Raw genomic sequence first — 11325 nt, 5'->3', positions numbered from 1 at the left:
ACGGGGGGGGAGAGAGAGAGAACGGGGGGGGAGAGAGAGAGAACGGGGGGGGAGAGAGAGAGAACGGGGGGGGAGAGAGAGAGAACGGGGGGGGGAGAGAGAGAGAACGGGGGGAGAGAGAGAGAACGGGGGGGGAGAGAGAGAGAACGGGGGGGGAGAGAGAGAGAACGGGGGGAGAGAGAGAGAGAACGGGGGGAGAGAGAGAGAGAACGGGGGGAGAGAGAGAGAGAACGGGGGGAGAGAGAGAGAGAACGGGGGGAGAGAGAGAACGGGGGGAGAGAGAGAACGGGGGGAGAGAGAGAGAGAACGGGGGGAGAGAGAGAGCGAACGGGGGGAGAGAGAGAGAGAACGGGGGGAGAGAGAGAGAGAACGGGGGGAGAGAGAGAGAGAACGGGGGGAGAGAGAGAGAACGGGGGGAGAGAGAGAGAGAGAGAGAACGGGGGGAGAGAGAGAGAGAGAGAACGGGGGGAGAGAGAGAGAGAACGGGGGGAGAGAGAGAGAGAACGGGGGGAGAGAGAGAGAGAACGGGGGGAGAGAGAGAGAGAACGGGGGGAGAGAGAGAGAGAACGGGGGGAGAGAGAGAGAGAACGGGGGGAGAGAGAGAGAGAACGGGGGGAGAGAGAGAGAGAACGGGGGAGAGAGAGAGAACGGGGGAGAGAGAGAGAACGGGGGAGAGAGAGAACGGGGGGAGAGAGAGAGAGAACGGGGGGAGAGAGAGAGAGAACGGGGGGAGAGAGAGAGAGAACGGGGGGAGAGAGAGAGAGAACGGGGGGAGAGATAGAGAGGAGTAGTGGAGAGAGGAGTAGGGGAGAGAGAGAGAGGGGAGAGAAAATAAAAGCATGCAACAAATGTACACGCTTGAGTTCACACCAGGCCTCCTTAGTCCTGGGATCCGATAACATACTGTACATCAAATATACAAAATATAAAAATAATCACAAGATTGGAAGACAACCGTATTTGAGATAAAAATACCACAGAGAAAATGCTGTTAATTCAGAGATTCCAGTCCCCCCTTTACAACAGTCTTTTTGCAGTTAGTTGTGTTGCTGCTAATTCAGGTCGATTAGCAGTTACTGTCTCTCTATCTAGAATCATATAAAACACAGGAGGAGGCCATTCAGCCCATCGTGTCTGTGCTGTCTCTTTAAAAGAGCTGTTCAATTAATCCCACTCCCCTGCTCTTTCCTCATCGCACTGTGAATGTTTCCCTTCCAGTCTTTCTCCAATTCCCTTTTGAAAGTTACTATCGAATCTGTTTCCACTGCGCTTTCAGGCAGCGCGTTCCAGATCACAACAACTCACTATGTAAATAAACTCTCCTCATCTCCCCCTCTGGTTGTTTTATCAATTATCTTAAATCTGTGTCTCTCTGGTTACTGACCCTCCTGCCACTGGGAACAGTTTCTCCTCATTTACTCCATCCAAACCCTTCCTGATTCTGAACGCCTCCATTAAATCTCCCCTTAACCATCTCTGCTGTAAGGAGAACAATCCCAGCTTCTCCCAGTCTCTCCACATTAACTGAAGTCCCTCATCCCTGGGACCATTCCAGTAAATCTCCTCCGCACCCTCTCCAAGGACTCGACATCCGTCCTAAAGTGCGATGCCCAGAGTGGGACAACACTCCAGCAGGGGCAAAACCCAGTGTTTTATAAATGTTTTATAAATGAATAACTTCCTCCCTTTGTCCTCAACAGCAAAGCTGTCAAGACAAAAGCACAATACAGCAGATGCTGGAAATCTGAAATAAAAACATAAAATGCTGGAAATACTCAGCAGGTCTGACAGCATCTGTGGAGAGAGCGAGAGAGTTAACGTTTCAGGTCAGTACCCTTCATTCTGGTGATCATCATCCTGAAACGTGAACTCTTCTATAGGATGCTGCCAAAGTCATTACAGGGTTAACAAGGACTTTAAGTAGCCTCTTGGAATGCAGATAATTAGCTCAACATGTACAAAGCCTGAGAGCAATAACTAACAGCCCCACACCACATCAGCAGGAGCAGGGAAAATGGAACTATTCCCTCCACCATCTGCAGAGAACCAAACTCTAAAATGGACAGTAAGCACCCCAGGGAATCATCTCACTGACACCAGCACACTGTTCAAAACTGCAGGAGACAACAAACACTTCAGGCTATGTGATCGATTCAGATGCAGAGCAAAACTGATGAAAATCTTCATCTTCCTCATCAGAATCCTACAGAGACAGAGGCAAAACAAACAATCATACACAGGAATTGTCTTATTATAGTAAACAGAGCATGCACTCCCAGGGCAGGTAGAGTATGGGATTAGATACAGAGTATAAAGCATCAGCCTCCTACATTGGCCCAGTTCCATTGGGTGACTGTGGTCCTGCCTGAGTTAGGCAGTGGCTTTATGGCTAAGCCAGGATTACATCTGGAGCCTGATAGTTTCCAGCTCTCACTGTAATCTGCCATGTAATGTATTCAGTGTTGTTATCGTCACAGGTCAGGAGCTGGACCCTGATTGGTCCCAATCCTTGTTTCACTTGAGGCTTCTGAGGTTGCAAACCTTCATCCCGTCAGCGTGGGTCGGATTTATCTTTGGGCACCAAGGAACAACCTCCATCCCCTTGACCCCACCCCAGCTCCTATTCCCTCCCTTCCCACGCACCACCTCAATGCCCCTCACAGGACAGGAGAGTTGGTTTCCGGCCAATCAGATGCTGTGCTCTGAGATCCCACCTGCAAACACGCAGCACATCGCAGGCAAACGCTGTTCCCCAGATCATTCTCATCCTTGGCCATCCTGTACAGGGAAACAGGAAAATATTATTTGTGACATGAGGCAAAAGGCAGAATTAAATTTTTACAAAGTCATTTATTAAAGGAAAAAACTGTTTGCATTGTCCAAAAACAAACGAGCTAAACGTTCCCTCTAATTTATTCTTTCAGAGCACCAAGGGAGGGACAGGGGAGAAATGGGGGGTGTGTGGGGGAGGGGGGAGGGGACGGGAGGGAGAGGGGAGGGGGAAGAGGGCAGGGACAGGAGCGGTCTGTGTGGGAGGGAGGGGGGGATGGGAGGGGCCTGTGTAGCATGGGAGGGGGAGGACAGGAGGGGCCTGTGTGGGGGGGGGGGGGTGCGGCTGGAGGGGCCTGTGTGGGGGGGGTTGACGGGAGGGGGCTGTGTGGGGAGGGCGACGGGAGGGGCCTGTGTGGGGAGGGGGGCGGCGGGAGGGGCCTGTGTGGGGGGGGGCGACGGGAGGGGGCTGTGTGGGGGGGAGGGGGAGGACGGGAGGGGCCTGTGTGCGGGGGGAGGGAGAGGACGGGAGGGGGCTGTGTGGGGGGGGGGGGGTGACGGGAGGGGCCTGTGTGCGGGGGGAGGACGCGAGGGGGCTGTGTGCGGGGGGAGGGGGAGGACGCGAGGGGGCTGTGTGCGGGGGGAGGGGGAGGACGCGAGGGGGCTGTGTGGGGGGGGCGACGGGAAGGGGCTGTGTGGGGGGGGGGAGGGGGGAGGACGGGAGGGGGCTGTGTGGGGGGGGGGAAAAGGAGAGTGGGCTGTGTGTGGGGGGGGCGACAGGAGGGGGCTGTGTGGGGGGGGGCAACGGGAGGGGGAAGAGGGAGAGGCCTGTGTAGTGGGGGAGGGGGAGGACGGGAGGGGGAAGAGGGAGGGTTATCTACAGGTGTCCCTGTGTTGTCTACCTTGATGAGAATGTGAGATTTCCTTCATGTTCAGGGTGAACGGTTATTGAGGTCCCTTCATCAATATAAATACATCTATATATATATCAATATATATCAATATCAATTGATTGATAAAAGGGGAAGGGGGAAGTGAAATGTGATCTGGAATGCGCTGCCTGAAAGGGTGGTGGAAGCAGATTCAATAATAACTTACAAAAAGGAAATGGATAAATATCTGAAGGAGAAAAATTTGCAGAGCTATGGGGAACGAGGATGGGAGTGGGACTGATTGGATATCTCTTTCAAAGAGTCAGCACAGGCATGATGGACTGAATGGCCTCCTTCTGTGCTGAATGAGTCTCTGATTTTGTTATCAATTCTACATATTAACTGATTATTCATTTTACTATTGTTTGTGGGAGTTTCCTATGTTCTCAATGGCTGCTGCGTTTGAACTGAATATTGTGATATTGTAAAGTCATTCATTTACATCAAACACTTTGTGAATGTTTTAAGGGCTGTGCTCGAATGCTCGACAACACAGTTCAACATCGTCAGGCCATGACTGCCATTTTGACTTTTTTTTAAACCATGTACCAGTCTTAAATTGTTTTTTCATGTTTTTGCTTTCGGATGGGGCTGTTCATTATTCTGCCATTAACACTCTCTCTGGACAAATGTTTTTTCTGTTACTGCAGCTATTACTACTCCCTTGTTCCATGACATCTTTGTCATCTAATCTCTCCTGCCCTCTGCCCTATCACACACCTTCCCTATTGTTCTTCTTCCCCCACCCGCTTCACTTGCTCAAAGCCTATTTACATTTATAACCGTTGCTAGTTCTGATGAAAGGTCACAGACCTGAAACGTTAACTCTGCTTCTCTCTCCACAGATGCTGCCAGACCTGCTGAGTATTTCTAGCACTTTCTGCTGTTATGCTCTATAACACAGGCTATCCTTTGCCTACACGAAGCTGCAGTGTGAGGGAGCTGCACCTACCCCTCCACCACTTCTATCGATGCGTTTTTATAGCCGGATCCAAAGAAACTGAATCTCTTGCCCATCCACAGCAGGAGCACAGCGACCACCAGCAGAGACGGGATCACCACTAAAAGCACCAGCATGACAGCCACGCTGAGGCGAAACGGGAGGACTGTGAAATGACAAGAGGAACAAGAGAAATTACGTAAAATATACAGCACAGAAACAAGCCATTCAACTCAACCAGTCTGTGATGTTTCAAATTGACATGAATCTGCTCCCATCCCAGCCTTTCAGCATAGCTTTCTATTACCTTTTCCCTCATGTATTTGTTTTGAAAGCATCTAATTTATTTGTCTCAACCACTTGCTGTGGTCACGACTTCCACATTCTAACTTGTCCCTGAGGAAAGGAATGCTTCCTTATTACCAGTTGGATTGATTAGTAACTATTCGGTATTGATGATGGCCCCGGGGGGGCAATAGGAGGGCCCTGGGAGTGGGGGGGGGGGGGTGGAGATGGACGGCCCCCTGGCAATGGAGGGCCTGAAAAAGACTGGATCAACAATGCAGAGAGGAGGGGGAGGGTGATAAGGCAGAGGTCATGGTACATGTTGGTACCAATGACATAGGTAGAAAGAGGGATGAGGTCTTGCATCAAGAATTCAGGGAGTTAGGCAGTGGGTGAAAAAGCAGGACCTCTCGGGTTGTAATCTCTGGATTACTCCCAGTGCCACGTGCTAGCGAGTATAGAAATAGGAGAATAGCACAGATGAATGTGTGGCTTAAGAGTTGGTGCAGGAGGGAGGATTTTAGATTCCTGGACCACTGGGACCGTTTCTGGGGAAGGTGGGACCTGTACAAGCGGGACAGTCTACATCTGAACCAGAGAGGGACTAACATCCTTGCTGGCAGGTTTGTTAGTGCTGTTGGGAGGAGTTTAAACTAATTTGGCAGGGAGAGGGGATGCAGACTCCTAGCAGAATAGGGGCACAGCTAAACACAGGAAAGCGAATAAGTCAGAGGGAATACAACGGAAGTAAGTTTCAAGGGAGTAAGACCAGGATGAATGGCCTCTACTTTAATGTCAGGAATATTACAGGGAAAACGGATGAGTTAAAGGCAAGGATTGACACGTGGAATTGTGATATAGTAGCCATCATGGAGACATGGTTGAGGGAGGGACAGGATTGGCAGCTCAATATCCCGGGATATAGAGTCTTCAGGCGAGACAGAGGAGGGGGTAAAAGAGGAGGGGGCATTGCAATATTAGTTAAGGAGTCTGTTACTGCAGTAAGGAGAGATGATATCTTAGAGGGGGCATCAAATGAAGTTTTATGGGTAGAGTTTAGGAATAAAAAAGGGACAGCTACATTGCTAGGTGTTTATTATAGACCCCCAGATAGTCAGCGGGAAATTGAGGAGCAAATATGTGCGCAATTTGCAGAGGTGTGTAAAAATAATAGGGTAATTATATTAGGTGATTTCAACTTTTCCAACATTAATTGGGATAGTCACCGTGTTAAGGGCTTAGATGGAGTGGAGTTCTTAAAATGTATACAGGAGAACTTTTTAGCTCAATATGTAGAGGATCCAACAAGGGAGGGTGCAGTGCTGGACCTAATTCTGGGGAATGAAGCCGGACAGGTGGTTGATGTGTTGGTGGGGGTGCATTTTGGTGATAGTGAGCACAACATGGTACAATTTAAGCTTGTTACGGAGAAAGAAATAGACAAGTTGCAAAGAAAGGTTTTGGATTGGGGGAGAGCGAATTTTAGTAAAATAAGGCAGGATCTGGCCAAGGTAGACAGGAAAGAGTTACTTGTTGGGAAATCTACAGAAGAGCAGTGGGGGGCATTCAAAAAATAAATGGGGAAGGTACAGACCCAACATGTTCCCTCTAGGGTAACAGGTACAAGCAACAAGCCCAGAGAACCATGGATGACCAGAAACATTCAGGGTACGATGAGAAGGAAAAGAGAGGCTTTTAGCAAATACAAGGAGAGCAAATCAACGGAAGCATTAGTGGAGTACAGAAAGTGTAGGATGGAGCTTAAGAAAGCAATTAGGAGAGCAAAGAGGGGATATGAGAAAGCTCTGGCTGGTAAAAGTAGGGAAAATCCCAAGATATTCTATAAGTATATCAATGGGAAGAGGATAACCAGGAAAGAGTAGGACCCATTAGGGACCAAGGGGGAAATCTGTGGGTGGAGCCAGAGGACCTTAGTAGGGTGTTGAATGAATACTTCACATCTGTCTTCACCTAAGAGAATGAGGATGTAGATATGGAACTCAGAGAGACTGTGAGGTTCTTGAGCAAATTGTCATAGGGAGTGACAAGGTATTGGAGGTTTTGGCAGGCTTAAAAGTGGACAAATCTCCGGTCCGGACGATTTGTGTCCCAGGATGCTGTGGGAGGCGAGGGTGGAGATTGCAGGGGCTCTGACCCTAATTTTTAATTCCTCTCTGGCCACGGGGGGAGGTGCCAGAGGACTGGAGAACAGCTAATGTGGTCCCACTATTTAAGAAAGGTTGTAGAGATAAGCCAGGGAACTACAGACCAGTGAGTCTCACGTCAGTGGTAGGGAAACTATTGGAGAAAATTCTGAAGGAGAGAATCTATCTCCCCTTGGAGAGGCAAAATTTGATTAGGAATAGTCAGCATGGCTTTGTCAGAGGGAGGTCATGCCTAACAAATTTGATTGAATTTTTTGAGCATGTGACCAGGTGTGTAGATGAGGGTAGTGCAGTTGATGTAGTTTACATGGATTTCAGCAAAGCCTTTGACAAGGTCCCGCATGGGAGACTTATCAAGAAAGCAAATGCACATGGGATACAGGGTAACTTGATAAGGTGGATTCAAAATTGGCTTAGCTGTAGGAGACAGAGAGTGATGACAGACGGCTGTTTTAGTGACTGGAAGCCAGTGTCCAGTGGCGTACCACAGGGATCTGTGCTGGGTCCCCTATTGTTTGTCATTTATATAATGACATAGATGACTATGTGGGGGGTAGGATCAGTAAGTTCGCGGATGACACAAAGATTGGCCGAGTGATTAACAGTGAGGTTGAGTGTCTTGGGTTACAGGAAGATACAGACGGGATGGTCAAATGGGCAGAAAAGTGGCAGATTGAATTTAACCCTGAAAAGTGTGAGGTGATACACTTTGGAAGGAGTAATATGACACGGAAGTATTCAATGAATGAACTGACACTGGGAAGTTCCGAGGAACAAAGGGACCTTGGCGTGTTTGTCCATAGATCTCTGAAGGCAGAAGGGCAGGTTAATAGGGTGGTGAAAAAAGCATATGGGACACTTGCCTTTATCAATCGAGGCATAGATTACAAAAGCAGGGAGGTCATGTTGGAGTTGTATCGAACTTTGCTAAGGCCACAGCTGGAGTACTGTGTGCAATTCTGGTTGCCACATTATAGGAAGGATGTGATTGCATTGGAGGGGGTGCAGAGGCGATTCACCAGGATGTTGCCTAGGATGGAACATTTAAGCTATGAAGAGAGGTTGGATAGGCTTGGGTTGTTTTCGCTGGAGCAGAGAAGACTGAGGGGTGACCTGATTGAGGTGCGCAAGATTATGAGGGGCATGGACAGGGTGGATAGGGAGCAGCTGTTCCCCTTAGCTGAAGGGTCAGTTACCAGGGAACACAAGTTTAAGGTGAGGGGTGGGGGGTTTAAGGGGGACTTGAGGAAGAACTTTTTTACCCAGAGGGTGGTGACAGTCTGGAATGCCCTGCCTGGGAGGGTGGTAGAGGCAGGTTGCCTCACATCCTTTAAAAAGTACCTGAATGAGCACTTGGTACGTCATAACATTCAAGGATATGGGCCAAGTGCTGGCAAATGGGATTAGGTAGACAGGTCAGGTGTCTTTAATGCATCGGTGCAGACTCGATGGGCCGAAGGGCCTCTTCTGCACTGTTTTATTCTGTGATTCTGTGAGGAGGCAGTGGGACAGAGAATGGAGAAAAGTCAACACCAGGGACTGAAGGGTCGATCCTGGAGAAGCTGCACTGCCCTAGACTGCTGCTGATTGGCTCCTGGAGCAGGTCCTTTCACACCCGATTTCCCTTCTCCTGTGGAGAGGTTCCAAGGCACCAAAACTCCACAAAAAGCCTCGTTCCCAGAGAATCGGCAGCAGGAACTTAATCGGAGTCAACTGGGGAGAGAGAGTAAAGGGCATGGGGAGGCAATCAAGTCAACCAAGACGCCCCCCACCCCATTCTATGGGGCCGTGTAGTTATAACCTAACGTCGCTGGAACAGGGAGAGGGTTGAGATTCAGTCTCGAAACTGGGACATTTAAGGAGCAAGAACGTTCTGATACTCAGACCTGCTTTAATCTGCTCACCTTTCTCAGTGACGGTGAGTGTAGTGCTTGGCATCTCACTGCTCACGTCTGGTGGATTCTGCACCACACAACTAAACGTCCCGTTGTCACTCTGTGTCAAATTCTTCAGGATTATGGAGGCTTTGCCTTTTCTAACCTCCCCCTTCCACAGGACACGATCCTTGAAGGGGCCACTGAGAGCTGGAAACATCTCAGACTGATAGTGGAGAATCTACATTGGGACAGAGATGGAAGATGAATCATTTTGGGTTCAACACACAAAGATTATTCCATTCCAGCCAAAGCAACGATTTGTAGAAAAGCCTCCCCTGGCAGTCCATATATCCTGGCACTAACCATGGGACGTCTCCTAGTTTATCACTATTAGTGTTCTACCATCACGGGTATCTTTGAGACTGGGTATCAAGTCAGGTGGGAGGTGAACAAACGATGCACCACAGCCTCTGTACTACTGGAGCCCTGTGCTGCAGGGTCATAGTGGCTCAGTGAGTAGCATTTTCACCCCTAAGTCAGAAGGTTGCGAGTTCAAGTCCTACTCCAGAGTTTGAGCTCAAAATCTAGACTGACACTTCAAAGGTGCTGTCTTTCAAATGAAATGTTAAACTGACGATCTGTCTGGTGGGCTTAAAAGACCCCATGACAGTTTATCAAATAGTAGGGAGTTCTCACCGGTGTCCTGGCCAATATTTATCTCTCAATAATCACAAAAACGAATTATCTTTCTCGTCATTTTCACATTGCAGTTTGTGGGAGCTTGCTGTGCGCAAATTGGCTGCCATGTTGCCTACATTACAACAGTGACTACACTTCAAAAGTACTTCATTGGCTGTAAAACACTTTGGGATGTCATGAGATTGTGCAAGGTGTTATATAAATGCAAGTCTTTCTTTCAGTAAAATATCTTTGCTGTTTAATCAGCTCCAAATGCATCTTCCTTAAAGGGGAGGGGGAGCAGCCCCAAGTCGTGGTCCACATAGGCACCAACGACATAGGTAGGAAGAGAGATGGGGATTTAAGGCAGAAATTCAGGGAGCTAGGGTGGAAGCTTAGAGCGAGAACAAACAGAGTTGTTATCTCTGGGTTGTTGCCCGTGCCACGTGATAGCGAAGCGAGGAATAGGGAGAGAGAGGAGTTGAACACGTGGCTGCAGGGATGGTGCAGGAGGGAGGGTTTTGGTTTCCTGGATAATTGGGGCTCTTTCTGGGGTAGGTGGGACCTCTACAAACAGGACGGTCTTCACCTGAACCAGAGGGGTACCAATATCCTAAGGGGGAGATTTGCTAGTGCTCTTCGGGGGGGTTTAAACTAATTCAGCAGGGGGATGGGAACCTAAATTGCAGTTCCAGTGTACAGGATGTTGAGAGTAGTGAGGTCAGGGATAAGGTTACAAGGACGCAAGAGGGCACTGGCAAGCAAGAACCTGGTTTAAAATGTATCTACTTCAACGCCAGGAGCATCCGGAATAAGGTGGGTGAGCTTGCAGCATGGGTTGGTACCTGGGATCTTGATGTAGTGACCATTTCAGAGACATGGGTAGAGCAGGGACAGGAATGGATGTTGCAGGTTCCGGGATTTAGATGTTTCAGTAAGAACAGAGAAGATGGTAAAAGAGGGGGGGGGTGTGGCATTGTTAATCAAGGAGAGTATTACAGCGACAGAAAGGACGTTTGAGGACTCGTCTACTGAGGTAGTATGGGCCGAGGTTAGAAACAGGAGAGGAGAGGTCACCCTGTTGGGAGTTTTCTATAGACCTCTGAATAGTTCCAGAGATGTAGAGGAAAGGATAGCGAAGATGATTCTCGACAGGAGCGAGAGTAACAGGGTAGTTGTTATGGGGGACTTTAACTTTCCAAATATTGACTGGAAATACTATAGTTCGAGTACTTTAGATGGGTCAGTTTTTGTCCAGTGTGTGCAGGAGGGTTTTCTGACACAGTATGTAGACAGGCCAACCAGGGGCGATGCCACATTGGATTTGGTACTGGGTAATGAACCCGGCCAGGTGTTAGATTTAGATGTAGGTGAGCACTTTGGTGATAGTGATCACAATTCGGTTAGGTTTACCTTAGCGATGGGCAGGGACAGGTATATACTGCAGGGCAAGAATTATAGCTGGGGAAAAGGAAATTATGATGCGATTAGGCAAGATTTAGGATGCGTAGGATGGGGAAGGAAACTGCAGGGGATGGGCACAATCGAAATGTGGAGCTTATTCAGGGAGCAGCTACTGCGTGTCCTTGATAAATATGTACCTGTCAGGCAGGGAGGAAGTTGTCGAGCGAGGGAGCCGTGGTTTACTAAAGAAGTTGAAGCGCTTGTCAAGAGGAAGG

The 11325-nt window shown here is 48.9% G+C and overlaps 1 protein-coding gene across 1 annotated transcript in view; it reads right to left on the bottom strand.

Annotated features, from left to right (window-relative positions):
* Positions 1–594: 594 nt before the first annotated feature.
* Positions 595–11325, bottom strand: part of LOC137381667 (myelin protein zero-like protein 3) — a 45122-nt gene continuing 34391 nt past the window's right edge. Inside the window, exons 3-6 of the mRNA XM_068054403.1 lie at positions 8996–9206; positions 4654–4807; positions 2715–2778; positions 595–2203 (exon numbers count right to left, since the gene is read on the bottom strand). Coding sequence (XP_067910504.1) covers positions 2141–2203; positions 2715–2778; positions 4654–4807; positions 8996–9206 — 492 coding nt within the window. The 3' untranslated portion in view covers positions 595–2140. The remainder of the gene's footprint in view (positions 2204–2714; positions 2779–4653; positions 4808–8995; positions 9207–11325) is intronic.

The sequence above is a fragment of the Heterodontus francisci genome, chromosome 22 (genome assembly GCF_036365525.1).
Source record: "Heterodontus francisci isolate sHetFra1 chromosome 22, sHetFra1.hap1, whole genome shotgun sequence".
Classification (NCBI taxonomy): Eukaryota; Metazoa; Chordata; class Chondrichthyes; order Heterodontiformes; family Heterodontidae; genus Heterodontus; species Heterodontus francisci.
This window is presented reverse-complemented; position numbering and strand designations above follow the sequence as displayed.